Source organism: Nannospalax galili, unplaced genomic scaffold (genome assembly GCF_000622305.1).
Source record: "Nannospalax galili isolate Female #2095 unplaced genomic scaffold, S.galili_v1.0 scaffold1053, whole genome shotgun sequence".
Taxonomy (NCBI): domain Eukaryota; kingdom Metazoa; phylum Chordata; class Mammalia; order Rodentia; family Spalacidae; genus Nannospalax; species Nannospalax galili.
Genome location: NW_008333523.1, coordinates 1684892 through 1705149, shown reverse-complemented (window position 1 = coordinate 1705149; position 20258 = coordinate 1684892). Strand labels below are relative to the sequence as shown.

Below are 20258 nucleotides of genomic sequence, written 5' to 3'. Positions count from 1 at the left end.
AGTAATAGAGATACTAAATTTTGTCTATTATTTATATTATGTGTTTCTCCCCTAAGTATATTACTCATCCTTTAAATTTTGTCAATATCTTTAGACATACAAAATCAAAATATTTTATAAATTCCAAGGTATTTAGTCTTTCTCAAAATTCCTTTTTGCCTGTGAAATTGTCTCCTATACCTAAATCATATATGGAGTCTCCTACTTTTTCTTGGAGATTTTTTTGTTTTATTGTTTTGGTACTTTACATTTAAAGCTTCATGAATGTGAAATTTATTTTTCTGTGGAGTTTAATATGACAGTTCATTTACAGTATAACTTAAAATGATAGCCAATTGATCCAGTATCATTTATTGAAAAAATTTTTATGAAGGTTTATTTTTATTTTCTGTGTATGTGTGTTGCCTGCATGCATGTAAGTGCAGCACATGTGTGTTTTGCCTGCAGAGGCCAGAAGAAGGGATTGGATACCCTGGAACTAGAGTTATGGATGGTTGTTAGCTGCCGTGAGGGTGCTGGGAACCAAACCCTGGTCCTCTGCAAGAGTAGCCAGTGCTCTTAAGCACTGAGCCATTTCTTCAGCCCAAGAACAATTTTTTTTCTAATAGAATATTTGTAAAAATTAGAATGTTGGATTGAGAGTGCAACTTAGTGGCAGAGCTTTTACTTAGTAGACATGACAAAAGTCCTGGGTTCCACAGTATACTCCATAAATGTACATAATTATGATGTGTCAAAGAAAAGTTGAAATCTCATGTACACTAAAACTTTCTAGTTTTAGTTACTTAGATAAGTTACTTGATAGTCCTGCTTTTTCATGTGTGAAATGGGTAAATATTTCTGAATTCATTTATTTTTTTAATTTTAAAAAATTTTTTTGTTCTTTTTGAGACAGGGTCTCCCTATAGCCCCAGCTGGCCTGGCACTCACTATGTAGACCAGGCTGGCTTTGAACTCATAGAAATACGCTTGCCTCTGCCTCTGCCTCTCAAGTGCTGGGACTACAGGTTTGTGTCACCACACCTGGCCTCATTTGTTTCCTGTAGGAGAAGCCTATAACCCATGCTCGGATGTGTGCCTTTCTGAGTACTTCTCTTTTGCCCTTAACCCTCATACTTAAGCTTATACTAAATATCTTTATTCCCCACCCCCAAAGAATTAAATGAATGAAATACTGTGAAGCATCAGCATAAAGCCTGACATATAGGAAGTTCTCAGTAAACAGGAGCTAATATTCTTGATCTTTTTTGGAGGTGGGGTGGGGTGGGGGAGTTGTAGAGACAGGGTCTCATGTAGCCTAGGCTTGTCTCAAACTTCATATGTAGTAGCTGATGTTGACCTTAAACTTCTGATTCTCTTACTTCCTCCATTTAAGTGCTGGGATTACAGGTGTGTACCTCCACACCCAGTTTATGTACTGCTGAAGATTGAACCCAGGATTTCATGCATGCTAGGCCAAGCATTGTACCAACTGCACTATATATTTCACCCCAATTTTTTTCATTCTTTGTGGTGTACTCATAGGTACCCCAACACCAGGGAGAAATGAATCAAAGTCTTACGGTCTGATAACACAATAGGAGTACCAGCCATAAGTGACATAATGAAACCTCTATAGCTAAGGCTCACAGAACACAGTGGAACAGGGGGTAGAGAACATACTAATACATCTCTCAATTCTTACCAGTGCAGCTTCCTCATGCAACAGAGAGTGATTAACACAGAAAGTCACAACTGACCAAAATGTATAGAGTAAGAGATTATAGAGTACATGCCACTGGATAGTACTGCTGTATTAAACCTCACCTTTTCAGGGCTCAGGGACCATTGTGAAAGAGGAGGCAGAAAGATTAAAAGAACCAGGGGTGGTGGATTGACCACAAGGAAACAGAGTTTTCCAGGCTTCTGGGATCTTGCTCATATCAACATACCGCAATGATGACAGCATGCACAAGACCCATGCAAACAAACTAGAGAAAAAAAAAACAGCATAGAGTTGGGGAAATAGGCAAGAAGCCCCATCCTTAGCTGAGAAGCTGTTGGCAGCTGATCACTGCTAGATGAGGGAGAGTTGGTCTTCTTTAAGGGAGTGATTCTAGATACATTGACCAGGCTCTAGTGGATTAACTCACAGTAAGAGACATCTGGGGACACAAACTTGATTTGATAGGTCTTAACGTACATGATAGAACGCATAAAATCCAGTGGAGGGTTGTGTGGGAGTATGGATAGGGGAGGTGGTCTAAATGTGATTAAGATGTATGAAATACACAAAAATTCAATAAAAATATATTGTGAAAAAACAATAGAAGAGTGATTTTCTTGTCATAAGAAAATAAATATTTCCTGATCATTATCTGCAAGCATAGAGGTTAGACTTTTCTCTTAATGGACATAAATGCAACCCTCATACTAATCTGATAAGTATGCATATTATGAGGTATACATATTCTAATTATGAGGAAAACTGAGGCTAAAAGAGTTTAACACCTATGGTAGAATTTAGATTAATGTTTAGAATACTCATCCTGCCACCATCATAATCTGGTTCTCTGGTTTTTCAGTATCTATTCTGCCCATAGCGTCAGACATTATCAGGCTTAATTCTGACAAATGTGTACCTTTGTCCTTAGGACGATGATATTAAGGCACACCTGTGTAAATTCACTCAACCATCAGAAAACAAGCTTCAGTCTCATTCCCATAGGAGTGTGTATACGTGTGTGTATGTGTGTGGGGGGGTGCTTTGTGGGCATGAATGGCCAGGCTTTATTTTACAGGTTTGATTTGTAAGAGCTAGTCCTCTGTGCCTTAATCTTTCTTTGAAGTAATTGGGGAGAGCTTAGAGGAGTCAGATGCAGAATGTCAGCAGCTAGTGAGTCTGGAGAGATCAAACTTGGGGGTCATGTGCTTTACTGTGATGGTCCAGAGTGTGAGGAACCAGAGGGATGAGGCTACTGTAGAAATCTCGAATTTATATACAAGATTTAGAGTAAGAAGGAGATGAATTCAAGCATGAGTGTCTATAAACATAAACATGGTTACAAAGTGTTGAGACTTTAGCAGGCATGTGTTACACAGCAAAGGCTCCAGAGACACAAGATCATGTGACTTTGTATCCCTGATAAATGTGAGCAGTTTCCCTAAGCATTATGTCTTAGATCAACGTCATTATAAGCAAAGCCCTAGAAGGGGTTCCTTAGGTCAGTGATTAATTGAGGAAGTAATTTTATGAGCGACCTGTTGTTGGTTGGGGGTGGGAGAGTTTAGCCTTATCCTGATACTAGAGAGTATTCTGGAAAATAAACAGCATCATAGAAATTGTTCAGTCCAGGAGTGAGCAACAAGGTAGTTCTACCTGTATATCAGTTAGTCACTGGAAGGTTGACTATGACATCACAGCAGTCTCCAGGTAACATAGCTCTTATAGGCTAGGCTTAAATTCCTGAGCTATTGGTAGTCTCAAGTGCTTCATTTGATGATGATAATCCTTACCTCATCATAGCAGGGTAGAAAAGCAAAGAATGAATGTAAAGCCCAATGATAACTTTGCAGAACTAAAACAAGGGATGGGGTTTCTAGGTGCTAACAGAGAATCTTGTTTTCCAAAGACCTAGTTTTATTTACTATTGCTTGATATATCAGCAATTGGTCTAGCTTAAGAGTAAATTGTTGGTAGAATCCAAGACTTGAGAGTTTAGAGTAGGATATATTGGTTACTTGTTGCTAATAATGTAATAAATTACTATAAATTTATTTGCTTAAAACTACATAAATTTATTATCATACAATTCTGTATGTTGGAACTGTGACATAGGTCTCAGTTGCCTAAAAGAAAGGTGTCTTCTTTTTTTTAAAATTTTCTATTAAACTTAAAAAATTATTATTTGTATTTTATGTGTATGCATGTATTGCCTGCATGTAGGTATGTGCACGCACCCGTATTGCACAGTGCCCATGGAGGTCAGAAGAGGCTGTTGGATCCCCTGGGACTAGAGTTACAGACAGTCGTTAGCTGCCATGTGGGTGCTGGGATTTGAACCCGGGTCTTCTGCAAGAACAACCAGTGTTCTTAACTGCTGAGCCATCTCTCCAGCCCCAGGTGTCTCCATTTATAGAGCATACTAGAGAACTATTTGTCTCCTATATTTTCTCTTTTTTTTTTTTGAGGCTACCTGCATTTCTTGGATCATGGCCCCTTCCTTCTTCAAAGTCAGCAATGGCCATGGCATCACTCTGATATTCTGTCTCCCTTTTCCTTTTATAAGGATCCTTGCAAATACATGGACCATATCTAGATAATTCAGGATAATGTCTCTGTTTCAAGATCCTTAACTCAACCACATCTTAAAAGTCTCTGTTACCATTGTAGGGTAACTTATTCCTAAAAAGTCCTAGGGTTTTTGATGTAGACATCTTTGGGAGGTCATTATTCTGTGCACTGCACAGGGGTTGGCAAGCTTTTAGACAGTAAACAGCCCTTGTTGCTAGAGAGTAGCTTGACTGTTCTCCAATGAAACTTGATTTAGGGACACTTAAATTTGAATTCCATGTAATTTCTATGTGCCACAAGCTATTGTTCTTTTGATTATTTTCCTCAATCACTGAAAAATATGAAATCTAGCCATAACATTGCATCTTAAACCAAAACAAATGACATGTTGGCTTTGGCTTGTAGGGTGTATAGATTTAAAATATTTTCATCCTAGCTCATCTAAAATTTTAAGAAACAGTTTAGAAGAGTTCCTTCCCCATGCTTGGCTGGGTGTCATACATATTTCAAACCTTGACCTTGCAGTCTGCAACCACTTCTTTTTGGTTTTTGTTCCCCCAAGTGAATAACCCTCCTTTTAATTTTTCATGGCTGTTACTGAAGGTAAAATGATAACGGTTGGTCTTGAAATCTTGTTTCTTTGTAGATGGAAACACAGACATAATGAAAACACTCAAATTATGTGAGTTAATCAGAGAAAGTCATCTGTGTATTGACATTTCTATTTTTTCCCATTAAATCAGAGCCACTGAGAATATTGTTAACAGTTTATTGGAACTGGCTCAATTGGTGAGAATAAAAAGGTGGGTGAGAATGTACTGTGGATCATAATAAGACAGAAATTGTTACATTTAGGAGTACATTGCTGGGGTTAGTTTGCCATCTCCCAACGTATTATGACTGTTTCTGATTTATTGGATGTAATTTGCTCTTTTAAAATATGACATTTGGCTTGCTATAATATTCACATGCTTTTTCTGAATGATAGTTCCACAGGAAATACTTTTATTTATTTATTTTGCTTTTTCCCTTCTCTTAGGTGAAGGGGAAGAGGACCCTGGGAGAAAATATTGCTGATAATGGAGGTCTGCGAGAAGCTTTTAGGGTATGTGCTGTTATGTTTGCTGGGCTTTAAAAACCAACTCATGAACTTGTTTATGGGGTATATACCTCAGCATATACCACAGGTGTATGATTGAGGAGTTGGTTGTTTTGAAATCTCTATAAACACATTTGTATTTTCCCGTTGACTCTGTTACAGTCTAATAGATAAATGTAGCTGTATTTATTTATTCTTTCCTTTGGGGGGTATAAAGTTACCCTAAAGAATAATAGTTATTACTAAAAAATGTATATTTAATGTATAGTTTTCAGAAAATTTACTCAAAATCACATCAGAGTATGCTGCAGAAGTCTCCTTGGGGCTAAGCGCATTTGAGTTTTCCTTGAGGACAGCCTCTCTCTCTCTCCTCTCTCTCCCTCCATTTTTTCTTTTTTTCTTTTCTGTTTTGAACTTTTTCAGACAGGGTCTCCTTGTTTCCCCAGCTGACCTGGAATTCATTATGTAGACCAGGCTGGCATCAATCTCACAGAAGTCTGCCTGCTTCTGCTTCCAGAGTGCTGGATTAAAGGCCTGTGCCACCATGCCCGGGTGTCATTTGTTCTTAAAGCATCAGACTTCTAACTTATGGCCAGAGGTCATCATTTATTCTTATATATTGGACCAGTAAGAGTCTAATAGAGTGCTTACATCATCCTCTGATGTGTTTAACAAGAAGCATAGCGATAGCATGGATAGATTTGCATAAAGTTGAATGCATTTGCTTTATGTACCAGGCTATTTTTCTGTGGCGTTAGGTTTATTTGCCTTATGTTGGAATGGAAAAAACACTTTTTTAAGAGTTACCTATCATCTGAACATGTGGATGTTTTTTTTTTTTTTTTTTTTGAGACAGAATCCCACTCTATAGTCCAGACTGACCTCAAACTCACGGGAATGTTGAGTTGCATTTCCAGGTGTTTGTCTTCTAAAAGGAAAACTTGACAGAATGCATTTTACAAATGGCAGGAGTATGTATTAAAACTTTTGTGCTGAGAATGAAAAGAGAAAATATATCATTTGTTCTGCTTCTCTTTCTAGGCTTACAGGAAGTGGATAAGTGACAGAAGGCAGGGAGTTGAAGAGCCTCTCCTACCAGGCATCACATTCACCAACAACCAGCTCTTCTTCCTGAGTTATGCTCATGTAAGTAAATTGAGGAAAGGGAGAGCATCAAAGTAAAAAATGGAGGCTGTTAGCTTGTGCCCTTAATTGAAAGCTTAGAATAAAGTTTACTGCTATAACTTTGGTTATTGCCAAAATTTTATTTTGGTGATTTTTTTCAAGATAAATTTCCCCTTGTTAATGTTCTGTGTCTCATAAATAATGAACCAGTTGAATCAAGTTATAGGTATTTTAATTGAGTATGTAACCCACTTGATGTTTCTTCAATACGTCTTGACGTCTTAATGTATCTAGTACTATTTGTAGCCATTTCTGGTAACACATTCTTTGTCTCTCATGTTCTCCTTTCTACATTTTTGCTTTGCTTTTCATGCATTTGCTGACTTTATTCTACCACCTTGAACCTATGGGGGACCCTCAGGAGTAGGTTCCCAACTGTCATTGGATAGTCAAAGACTACTATTGGAGCAGGAAAAGTCCAACAAAGGCAAGGAGAGTAGTGTCATTCTTTCATAAGTTTAATAATACTTTCTTGGAACAGAAAGTGACAGGAAGACATAGTAAGGCACAAGTCTGAGTCTGGGTCCACTTGGTGAATGAGGCCAATGGCACGTCTTTCTTATTGGCCACTGCACTAGTTTTTGTCACAAGTGCATGGGTAACATTATCAAAGAAGTCAGGGATGTGTTAATAAAGGTTTAATGCATGATGTCATGGTGGACCAATGTGTATGTATAAGCTCAAGGCTAGACAAAAATTTTCATTACTGTATAACCTTTTGCTCCCAGGTCTTTGCACTCATTCTCAGCAAGCACATTTATCCTCAAGTGTCCTCCAATTGATTCTGGTGAAGGGATTTACACCTATCTTGAAGATTTTATCTCTTAAAGCTGAAATGATAATAGTAAACCAATTCTCATATATTAACTTGATGTCAACAAGACTGTAGTCATGAACAAAATGACTTTTCTTTTTAGTTTTTCTATGTCTATCAGTACCCCCATTCCCCCATCTTTGTGTATCTCTTGTTATAAGCCTGGATTCTTATGTATTATTTAATATAACAATATTTTATGGTGTATGTCACAAAAGCTAGATATTTCATTCTTGTGTATGCGTGCATGCATACATGTATGCATGCATGTGTATGTATACACATCTTTATGTGCATATGGGTATGTGTGTATGTATGTTTGTGCAGGTACATATGAGTGTGTGTATGTACACAGGCATGAGGAGACCAGGGTAAATCTTGATTGTCATTCCTCAGGAGTCATCTACATTTTTCTTTTGAGACAGAGACTCTCATTGGCCTGGGGCTCACTGATTAGGCTAGAATGGCTGGGCAGTGAGCTTCAGGAATCTGCTTGTCTCTCCCCACTCCTCCAGTATTAGGAATGCACTATGCCAAGCATCTTTATGTGAGTTCTAGAGTTTGAACTTGGGTCCAGCACCAAGTACTTCACCAAATGCACTATCTTCCAATCCCTGTCATTTAAGTGATTTTCAGATGCAACTTTTTGTTTTTTTGTTTTAGGGAGTTCAGGCTGCTGTAACAAAGTACCTTAGACTGAGTGGCTTACAAATGACAGAAATTTATTTCTTATAGCTCTGGAGGTTGGGAGGTCTCAGATAAGAGTGCCAGTCAGGTTGGGTTCTAGTGAGGGCTCTCTTCTCGACTGAAGATTACTGACTTTGTGTTGTGGCCCCAGGTGGTGAAAAGAGTTATTGAGCTGTTTGGAGTCTTCTTATAAGAACAATAAACACATTCATGAGGAATCCACTCTTGTGGCCTGGTACTTTCTAAAGGCCTGCGTCCTAACACCATTCAATTTAGGTAAAGGTTATAATACAGAACTTTGAGAGAATCATAACACTTAGCCCATGGTATCCCCATTGTCCTGTCTCATTATCTGTAGCCTAAGCCTTGATATCTTCTATTCTGGCCAACCTTATGTTATGCTTCCCTAACTTTAGCAGCTTGTACTATTCTTTTACCGTCCACGGAAATACCACTTTTATTTCATTACTGACCTGCATGAAGAACTTCTGTGTTTCCTAAATACCTATCATATTGAGCCTAAAACCTCCATCTGACTTTCAGTTTTCAGCCTGATCCAATTCCATATGATCCCTTTTCATTGACTATAGCTCCATTGGTTGAGAAAAGTTCAATGTTAGCTAAGCAGCTATCCCTACTTCCATCTCCTGGTGATGTGCTCATTACTGTCTTTGTGGCTTTGCTTCATTTATGATGTGACCCCTCCTATGCTTCTCTCTCAAATTATTCAACCCAAACTGTTCTTTCTGCATTCACATTGCATTTGTCTTCCTCCACAACTTCCATAAACTCTTCCCCTAAGGACTCTAGTCCTCATTTTTTTCTTGTATCTTGAACTTGTTTGTGATTATCATCGTTACTGTGCTGGATAGCTTTAGTGTCAACTTGACAGACCTGGGTTGAGGGCACCTCAACTGGGGAATTGCCTCCATAGGACTGGCCTGTGGCCATGTCTGTGGGGCATCTTCTTGATTGTTGACTAATGTGGGAGTGCCCAGCCCACTGTGGGTGGTGCCACCCCTGGGCAGGTGGGCCTGTGTTGCATAAGAAAGCAGGCTGAGCAGGGGCCAGGGGAGCAAGCCAGTAAGCAGTGTTCCTCCATGGCCTCTGCTCCAGCTCCTGCTTCCAGGTTCCTGTCCTGAGTTCCTACCTTGGGCTCCCTGATGAACTGTGACCCGGGAGATTTAAGCCAAATAAACCCTTTCCTCCCCAAATTGGTATTGGTCAAAGTGTTTAGTCGCAGCAATGGAGAAACAAACTAGAACAGTTACTATGCAGTTGAGTACATGATTCATCTCAAAACATTTAAGACTTTTAGTTTTACCTCCACAGTGAATCTGGATCCTCATGCTTCTTATGTATTTCCATAACACCCAGCAAAGATGTTGGCTATATTGAAGAAACTTGATATATTTAGGTCAATTGCTAGAAATGGACAAGAGAAAGATAATTCAACTAAAGAGGCTTCCTTTTATGTCACTACCGGGTCAAATATAAAAATAAAGTGAAAAAATAAGCATACACTAAAACAGTGTTTTCTGGTTAGAGTTGACAAGCAGGGGAAATTAGAGCCTACTGTTTGATTTTATAAATGTTTTAATTAGAAAACATCCATATCCTGTCATGTACATATCGTCTGTGCTTGGATTTATGTTACAATGGTCGAGTTGACTAGTTGAAAGAGAGACCTTATGGTCTTCAAAGCCTAAAATATTTATCATTTGTCTCTTCACAGAAAAAATTTTGCTAACCTCTGATCTAGAAGACAAAGTACAAGAGTCTGTCTGTTCTCAATGTTTACATTCTAACCCACAATAATTATTTGTAAATGAAATGAGCTAATTGAGAGAGATGCCATAATTACAATTTTAAAATACCTTTAAATATAAAATTTATTTCAAGCTAAAGAGATTTAGGAGGAAAAGAGCAACCCTTTAAAAAATTACTAATAAGAAATTTCTCTTTGAGATCTTTTTCCTCACTGACTGAATGAGGAGATTTTTAGTCTTTTGTACATTGGGCTAAGCCTGCTTATATGGAACATGTTGTTTTGTATCCCAGAGAACAGTAACAGACATAACGTGTTTTCAGGAATCTCTTAAATGACTTATAAAACAAAGTCAATACTATATAATAATGTATGCAAAGTCTATAAGAAAAAATAACCTAAGAAAAGAGGTAAAATCAAATGTGAAAAACAAGCTCACATTAGCTAGCTTCTGAGGAAATTAAGGAATCACATTACAAGACATCGTTAAAGTCACATTCATAAATACAGTGGCTGATGGCTTATCTTTATGAAAACAATACTATCCTATCACCTTTCCTGTTTCCCTATATGCCTGTGGTTACTCTGATCTGTCAATTGATTTTTCAGGCATTTTTTTTATCCTTCTGGTTCTTTCCATTCCCATTTCTACTTACTGAGCAGATATTAATTGCCTACAAATCATCTTCTAACTAATCTATAATTTCTTCCTCTTCCTATATACTTCTGCCAGATAAATCTTTCAAAAATATGAATTTTATTTTTGAGAACAATATTTAAATATTGTTTAAACACTTAGGCCTGCTGCCGAGAACTTCAGAAATCTTGCAGGAGCCCTTTTCTCCTCTGGTCACTCACAGATGCTTAATCAAACCAAATGACTTGCTTTTCCCACCTGTCAATCATTTTCTCATTTCCCCTTCCTAGAATGCTTTCCCATATATTGACATACCCTAGATATATTCATATTTCAATATTATATCATGTTTCAAGAAATATTTCAAATCAGTATTAAGTAGGTTATACCAGAAAAACCAACAGAACAGTAAAAGTTTATTTCTTGTTCTTGATCCATGTCCAAGATGTGACATCAGTAGGGCTCTGACTGTAGTTTTTACTCAAGGAACTGTGTTTGGGAGTCTTTAATATGTGCTTCCATGGTCACCAAATAAATACAAAATTAATATGAGGATGTACCTTGGCCTTTTTATTTGGTATGTGTGTATGTATATATATATATATATATGTTTGTATGGTGTTGTGCGTGTATATGGTGTATGTACCTATTAGTGTGTGTGTGTGTGTGTGTGTGTGTGTGTGTCTGCATGTACATGTGGAGGCCAGCAGTTGATGTTGGATATCTTTCATTGATTGCTTTCACCTTTATTTTCGATTTGTTTTTTATTTAAAATGTGTTTTCCCTGCATGCATGTAAAGTGCACCTGTGTTATGCAATTCCTGTGGGAGACCAGAAGAGGGTGTTGGATCCCCCTAGAACCAGATCAAGGATGGTAGTTAACTGCCTAGTGGGTGCTGCCATGTGGGTGGTAGGAACCAAATCCAGGTCCTCTGCAAGAGCAGCCAGTGCTGTTAACCATTGAGCCATCTCTCAAGGTCTACACTTTTTTGGTATTATTTTTTTTGAAACAGGTCTCCCTGTAGCCCAGCTGGCCTGGAACTGGCTATGTAGACCAGACTTGCCTTGAACTCAAAGAGATCCACTTGCTTCTACCTCCTGAGTGCTGGAATTAAAGGTGTGTGCCATCAGGTCCCACTCCCCACACCTTTATTTTTGGAGGCAGAGTCTTTCATTCAACCTGAAACTCATTGATTTGGATAAGCTAGCTGGTCAATGAGCTTCAGGTGTCCACTTGTCTCCACCACGGCCAACCCCAACCAACATACCCCTAGCACTGGGGTCATAGGCACATGCTACGATGTCTAGCTTTTTTAACGTGGGTTCTAAGGATCCCAAATCAGGTCCTCATGCTCGACAGCAGGCACTTTACAGACTGAGTCATCTATCCATTCCCATTGGTCCTTCACATAGCATCTTAAATTGTTCTTAAGACTCTTTTAAATTTTTTGTCAAGTTTTCTTAAGCTTGTATTCCTGTTCCAAGCAAGCAAGATACTCTGAGGCAAAGTGGCGACTTTGATTATACTCAATCATGTATCACGCATTCAGTTTATTCACTGAAATATATATTGTTAAATTTGATAAGGGCTATTTAAAATGTGAAATTAATAGGATGAATATGTTGGTTGATTCTGGGGCACATGTGGTTCTCTTGATTTAAGTTACTTGTCTGGAAGCCTTCCTTAATTTACTCAAATTGTGGGATTCATGTTGAAAAATCCTGCTGCTCTGGAGACTGGAATGATGTTGCTGCTGCTGAAAATTTTATCTAATATATTAAAACTGTCATCTATTGTTTCTGAAATTATCCTTCAACATAATTTGGAACAGTTAAGAGGAAATGTATAATTTGAATAGAATCATACTTATTAGGATGTCTTTGCTTTTAGGTGAGGTGCAATTCCTACAGACCAGAAGCTGCCAGAGAACAAGTCCAGATTGGTGCTCACAGTCCTCCACAATTTAGGTAAATGAGCAAATGGGTGGCACCAGGTTTTACCACACATCTCCCCATCCTGCCACCCAGTCATCCCAGATAGGTTGTGTGAACAAAAGCCTAAACAGAAAACTGTATAATCTCTATTTTGGAGAAAAGAGAATCTAGTTAAACAGAAATTAAGCATCTCTTATTTCCTTAGTAGTAAGCTGGTCTTCTCAATGTCTTTTCAACTAAATTTCTGTGGGAGGGGGGAACTTGTGCATATCGCTATCTAGTGTTACATCAAGAAATCACTGAGACTCCAAAAGTAATTGTAATCCAAATGACACTTATAGTATTAGATTCCAGATATAGAATTATAATTACTTTTAGAAGGTAGCAATATATGGTTGTCATGAGTGGGGTGGATGCTCAGTAAATGGGATATTGAATTGATCCAACCATCTATGTTGTCAGGAAGTTTAGAAATACAAACCCCAAATGCATTTTATTGTCTCATAAGAGGATGTGATCTGATGTACTATTCTTTTTTAAAACATTTAGAGCTCTTGCTTACTCTGGTCTATTTTCTGTTCAAGAATATCCTATATAGATGTGTCACTTAGGGGTAGGAAATTCACAGACAATCCCTGTGTGTGACCAATTGTGGAACTCTATAATAATTTCCATCTGTTGCAAAAGAAACTTCTTTGTTGGTGAGGTGAGTGGTAACTGGCATACTTGTCTGTAAATATAAGGATCCATATTTAGCACATAGTAAGAAATTACATTTGTCTAGGGATGTGACAGCCTTGGGGTTTTCTCTAAGATCTGTGACCACCCCAGCCATGTGTTTTTGGCTATGTTCACAGTACCACACATGAGTACCCTCTCATTGAGTGCACTTTAAGTCAAATTAGGTAGCTGCTGATAACCCCCAAGATAAAAGTGCCACTACTGAACCAATATAGTTTGCTGTGCTGGTCACTGTTGTCAGCATGCACCAGACTAATGCAAACTCAAGCAGACAAAAAAACCAGTATAGAACTGTGGAAATAGGCAGCAGGCCCCAATCTTAGCTGAAGAACTATTGGCAGCTGATTACTGCTGAGTGAGGAAGAGCTGGTCTTCTTAAAGGGAGGGACTCTAGATAGGTTGAGTAGACCTCAGTGGATGAACTTTCACTAAGGGACATCTGGGAACACTAACTTGACAGGCCTTAACAAAAATCACAGAATGCGTGAAATCCAGTGGGGGGAGGCCTCTGGGAGGGTGCCAACAGGGAAGGGGGTATAAAGATAATTAAGATGTCTTTTATGAGATATACAAAATTTCATTAAACATTACAAAAATAATATTCTATATAATATCTCTTGTTTTTTTTCCCATACAATTAACCAACAAACATCAACAAATGCCCCTTTTCTCAGTAATTCTGAACATAAAGATATATGATGATCTTTAGCAATTATAATTTGCACCTAGAGTGAGAGATGTTACATTTTGGCTATTGTCTTCCATCACCTTCTGAAACAATTGCTTGTATATGAAGGGAGAAAGATTAACAACCATAATTGTCAGCAAGTAAAAAATAATAAATGGAAACAAAATTAAGGCTGATATTACTTACCCTATGCTAGGTCCAATGGCTTGAGAGAAATTTCCTACAGTAGAAGACAGTTAATTATACAGGGAAATTGAAGGCGCCATAATAATTCATAGTTATTCTTTGCTTAGAACATATTATACCTGGATATCTTTACATCTAATATTTAAATGAATCCATTAGCATATCACAGGAAAGTCATCTAAAATTTCCTCTATATTTAAAAATCTTATTCCTCATGCCTTGCCTTACAAATGCTTCAAAAATTGACTATAAATTACCCACTAGCATAAAAATCTAATCACTGTGTTGGAAATTCTCCCCTACTGGGCTGAGCTGTCATGAAGGCTGACAGTTTCTAATGGACTAAAATGTGCTCCCACTGACAAATGGTGCAGATGAAACTACATAGTAGATTAATTCCTCAACAGATAAGTTTTGGAAACTAATTTCCTTTTACTAACTAGTTGTTGTAATGCTGGATTTTTTTGTTCATAATTTACAGAGTATGCCTACTGATTATCAGCTATATTCTATCTTTAACAGTTGCCTAGGGTGACTCACACTATGAACTATGCATCCTTACCAATACACCCCAGCTAAACACAAGAGGTTATGAGGATTTATTGGATATGGGCCATTACATTCATTCAAATGCCTGGAGGTAACAAAGTCTTTAAGGAAGAAATAGTGACTGAGACTGCTGAGTTTCTAGTCAACCCTTTGAATGTTCAGTTGAGTAAGAAGTAGATGCGGGTGGGGGGGAGTTTTTTGCCTGACTTGTTACTGATGTCTGCAGTAAGTATAGATTTTGAGTGCAAAGAAAATCACACAGTGGAAATACCCCTTCCAAAAGGAAGTTACAATCAAAGTGCTGAGTAGGAATCTACAGTCTTCACTGTGGTCAGGAACTTGAGAGTACACCAGATTCTGGAGCTAGAATCCAGTGCAGAATGACTAATCTGTAGTGGCTAGATGCTGTTCATTAGTTGATTGTTACATTAGCAAATTCTAAGTAGATGCAAACCCACAAATTAATAGGAATTTAGAGAATGTAGTTCTTAAAAACTTTCTTTTTATTTTTAAATGAATATTTTTATTGAGTTTTGTGCATTTCATACAAGAAATCTTAATCATATTTAGATACTCTTCCCTTGTGCCACCCCCTATACACCACCATCAGATCTTATATATGTTAAGGCCTATCTGGTCAAGCTTTTGTAACAAGCTGTCCCTTAGTGCAAGTTCATCTACTGGAGTCTAGTTAATCATTTAGAGTCACTACCTTAAAGAGGGTCAACTCTCCCCCACCCAGCAGTAATAAGTTACCAGGAGTTCCTTGGCTAATGTTGGAGCCTGCTGCCCATTTCCTTTGTTCTATGCTGAATTTTTGTCTGATTGAGTTAGCATGGGCATTGTGCATGCTGTCACCATTGCTGTACATTCATATGAGCAAGTTCCCAGAGGCCCAAAAGCCTCTATTTCCTTATGTTCATGCACCAGCCTGGCTCTTATGATCTTTCTGCCCTCTTCTGCAATGTTTTCTGAGCCATGGGTGGGCCAGGTTTAATGTAGGAGACTATTACAGAGTTCTACAACTGGTTACATACAGAGACTATGTGTCTGAGAGATGCCCAGCCTTAAGTGACACATATACAGTAGAACCTCTACATCTAAGGTTCATGGAACACAGCAGAACAGGGGGTAGAGAAAATACTAATACATCCCTCAACTCTTACCAGTGAAGCTTCATCATACAACAGAGTGTGATGCACACAGAAAGCCACAATTGGCCAAGGTATAGAGAATAAGCGACTATAGAGTGTGTTTCCCTGGAGAATGTAGTTTTGTAGATTGAATGAACTGGTGAAAACTAATTGAAAACAGAGCATCAGGGATGATTTTTTCAATATTATCCTGAGCGAAAGAAGCCAAAGGCAAAAGAGTAGACAGTGCATTCCACTCATGTCAAGTTCTAAACAAAGTAATACTATGGTGATAGATATCACAGTAGTGGTTTATTTCTCTTTGTTTTGGAGGTATTATTAGTAAGGGAGATGAAAGAACCTTCAGAAATATCCTGTCTTGATCAGAATGGTAGTAACATAGGCATACATGAAAAAAAAAACAGTGGTGTCTACATTTCAGATTCCTATACTTTATGTCAGTTGTGCCTTCAACCTAAAGTAATTTTTAAAAAGTTTTTTTTTTAATTTTGTTTCATTAAAAAAATATTTTTATTTATTATTTTTATTTTATGGCATGAGTGTATTGCCTGCTTGTATGGAAGTGCACCTGTGTAGTGCAAAGCCCACAGAGGCCAGAAGAGGGCATCAGATCTTCTGGAAACGGAGTTATCTACGGGGGTTAGCCACCATGTGGATCCTGGAACTTGAACCTGGGTCCTCTGCAAGAGCAGCAATATTCTTAACCACGAAGCAATCTCTCCAGCCCTTATTTTACTTCATTTTTAATGTGTCTGAGTGTTATGCTTAAGTATGAGTGCATGTGTGCCATGTAGTGCCTGTGGAGGCCAGAAAAGGGTGTTGGATCCCCTGGAACTGGAGTCATGGACAGTTGTTAGCCCTTATGTGGGTGCTGGGATTTGAACCCAGGTCTTCTGCAAGAGCAGCCAATGCTTTTAACTGATTTGTCATCTCTCCGTCTCCTGTAAAAAATAATTTTAAAAAAATTAGAAAAATGATGTCTTGGAGATGATAGTACTATAGCAATTTAAAGATTCTGGGAAGAATACTAGGAATATTTCTTTGCCTGACTTTGAGGAAATGTTGGTTTTCAGTCTCAGTGACATTAATTTCTTTGGAAATTTACTTGATTATTTGGGCTTTAGTTGTCTTCCATGTAAACAGATCACAGGAACACAAAGCTCCCTTTCTAGCAATGTACTATTTTATCTAGAATCTGTTGATGTGTATGGATTAAATAACGTATACTTTGCCATATTTTTTCAGGGTCAATGGTGCCATTAGCAACTTTGAAGAATTCCAGAAAGCTTTTAACTGCCCACTGAATTCTACTATGAACAGAGGCAAGGATTCCTGCCGGCTGTGGTAGCTGGAGTGCTGTTTTCTGCTGTCCTGGCAGAGCAGACCAATGCCAGGGGAGATGGACTAAACATTCATCACCTGCTGCTTTAGGCCTAAATTTTCTTGAGGACTTTTATTTTTAATGCATTTCCATTATTTGGGTAGATGACTTGCTTGGATCTAAACAGTTTCTGTTCAAAGTCATAGGGCTTAAAAAGGAACACAAGAAATGAACCAAGTATGTTTCTTTAGAAAGTCAAGCCAAGAAGAACAAATCCCTAGGGCTACTTTGGTAAACCACTCCTGGCTGACATTACTATTATCCATTTTAATGGGTTAGCCACAACTAGGTGGTTGGTATACAGCATTTCAATCTATAGCTTTGCAGGGGACCTGAGTAGAGTTTATCCATAGAAAGGTTCAGTCTAGGAAAGTGGTCATCTTCAAGGATGAAAACGTGTATGTGCGTGCCTTCAAAGGTCTTGTAGCTCTGTGAAATGCAGTTCTGGATTTCACAGACAATCATTATGCAGCATTTCTTAACTCTAAGGTACTTATATTAGAAATTTATTGGATCTTCATTTTGTAATTTTTGATGAAGTTTTTCCCTTCAATTTTGGAGTCTATTGAAATGAAAATGTTCCTCAGAACTTACACCTGATATAACTAACTTCTCTGTTTTAGTCAGCATGAACAAACATGGCAGAAAGCCTACTGTGCAAATGATTTGAGTTTATCAAGCAGGAAAAATAATGAATCTTTAAATGCCAAAAGTATTAAAAAAAATAGTCACACTAGGAAATAAAATCTGCAGAATTTTTTCTAGTCCCTATGAACTCCAATGATTATCTGTCTACTGGACACCACTCATGAGCCAGTTCCTGTTTGCTTCATTATGCTTATATGTGTGTAGCTTCTAAGTCCAAAGTGAACAGGCAATGAGAGGCGAATTTTCTGATTCCCCATCAGGAACATATGGCTTTCGTTTCCATTTAGCACAAAGATAGAAACATAATGTAGAAGAGGGAGTAAAATGCCCTTCCATTTCAGTCCAGTTCATGTAATTTCTTTTTAAAGAAAACCCCTTTCAAAAGCTTCTTAAATGAAGACATGTTAGTATATATTTATTCAATTTAAAATATCCTGCATAGACCTTAGAAACAATTTTATACTTCAGGTCTTAAGAAGAGTCTGTAAGAAAAAAAGCAGTACTGTATTGTGATCCTTAGACTGTTATCCTTTTAATTAACACCTTTGTCTTTTAGTGTGTGTATATGTAGGATAATATTATAATGGCATTAAAGTGGCTACTTGGTATTTCCCATTTATTCATATAGACATGCCCCTGCCCCCATCACATTATTCATTGTACATGAGGTGCTGAGTTAAGTGGGCCAATAGAAAAATCTCAAAAGCAAAATGACAAATTCAGATGAACCACAGGAGGTCATTGTGCATCCTTGTGACTTGTCATCATTTAAAAAAAAAAATAAGTGTGAACTATGTCCTTTTGTAACCATGGGAACTTCCAAAGGGAGAAAAATGGAAGGGTACCATCCTGAGGAAAACAATTATCCTGCATTAGTCTGAGGAGAGTGATTTTCCCCTTGACTTCCTCCTCTCTGAATGGATACACTTCTGAAGGGCAGCTGCCTTTTCCTCCTTTTTACCATGGTTTAAATGTGACCTTGGTTTGTATTTCTAAAAACAAACAGTATTATGTCACGTGTTAGAAATATATGGGCCTTTTCTCTGAAGTAAGATTCTGATTTGATTTAGACATGTAAAATAATCTTTGTTTTATTCCTGTACTTGGGCACTTAAACGTAGCTGAGGTTTGTCATACTTATATGAATACTCTACTCCTTCTAGATTCTTTTAAACAAAATTCCAAATAAACACATTCCTGCAGGTCAGAGAAAGTGTTTGATAAAATGATAAAATCATGACTTTGGAAATGGTGTTGTTATTAGTTGGTTCAGGTCAACTGGTTGGTGATCAGTAGGGACTCTTGCAATTTCTAGATGGCTGGACTAGTCCTGAGTAACTTCATGCAACTTAGATTTATATTGAAATGTTTTTTTAAACCAAATGTAGCAATTAGAAATCACTCCTAGGTGGTATACATATTTTCTAGAAGCATTAGTTTTCTAAATACTTCCGTTTAACCCTTCAAATTACAGTCTTGTCCTTTGTGATGCAGATTCTTAAAGAAACAGACACTGATTAAGTAGTGGAGGGGAATATCAGATGCAGTTGGAGAGACAAGAAAAGTAGGGAGAGGCTGGCTTAAGGATATGGCTCTGAAAATAAGACAGGATTTTGGCGATCTTTGCTAAATATATCCACTGGAGGAGAGCCATACAGTTTTACAAAAATATAGTAAATTGAAAGGAAATTAGATATTGGATCTCCGAATAGGTCTGCAATAATACACTTTTCTGACTCGTATACCAGCTGTTCTGCCAGTGAGCTTTTATCTGGGCATTGGAAGGAGTTGGTATTTGTGTGTGTGTGAAATTCTCCTGGGTTAGTCAAGCATTCTGTATATTTAAAGTGGTATTGTTTGGCCTTACCACTATTTCTCAAAGTTTGTAGCGTTTTTCACCAAGTGCTTGGCATTGGCCTCCTATTTCCATCTTTTTTCCTTTTTATGAGATGGACTGGAACATGACTAATATAAGCTCAGGATTCGTAAATTATCCTGAAGTTTATTTAGTGCCTTGCCTCAATGGAGCTTAAAGCATAGCACATAAATTTTATCTTATTTAGCCCTGGAGCCTCACTAAGAAGAAACTAGGAACTTTGCCTTGCCAGACAGGCTGTTCTCATGCTAGAGAAATAGAAAGGCTTAACATCACTTGTCAAATATCTCAGAGTCAGGAAAGAGTGTCTTTGTGCTTTGGGCTACTGACTTTAGGATTAACCTACATCTCTTGGATTACCTGCTCTGCTAACACATTTATTCAAAAGTATTTCTATAATCACTTAGTATTTGATAGCATTCTTCTTTGATATTTTTATCATAATTCCTCAGTTGCATCTTAACTTATGGAAGAATATATTTGTTTCACACAATAACATCTTTATTATCAGTGCCCTACTGGTTTGAAGAAGGAAGCTCTTGAATTGTGCATTTAAAAACAACTGTAAATGGTCACTATGGAACGAGTTTACATGTGTGTTCTTCCCTTGTGAAACAATGAAAATAATTTTAAAGAC

The 20258-nt window shown here is 37.7% G+C and overlaps 1 protein-coding gene across 2 annotated transcripts in view; it reads left to right on the top strand.

The window, feature by feature from the left end:
- Window positions 1–18776, top strand: part of Phex (phosphate regulating endopeptidase homolog X-linked) — a 219512-nt gene extending 200736 nt beyond the window's left edge. Inside the window, exons 19-22 of one of the 2 annotated variants that reach the window (XM_029561216.1) lie at window positions 5313–5378; window positions 6414–6518; window positions 12355–12431; window positions 16962–17330. In XM_029561216.1, coding sequence (XP_029417076.1) covers window positions 5313–5378; window positions 6414–6518; window positions 12355–12431; window positions 16962–17064 — 351 coding nt within the window. In that variant the 3' untranslated portion in view covers window positions 17065–17330. Of the gene's footprint in view, window positions 1–5312; window positions 5379–6413; window positions 6519–12354; window positions 12432–16961 lie in introns of both variants that reach the window. The other variant, XM_008828330.2, reaches the window with a different exon arrangement.
- Window positions 18777–20258: the final 1482 nt, after the last annotated feature.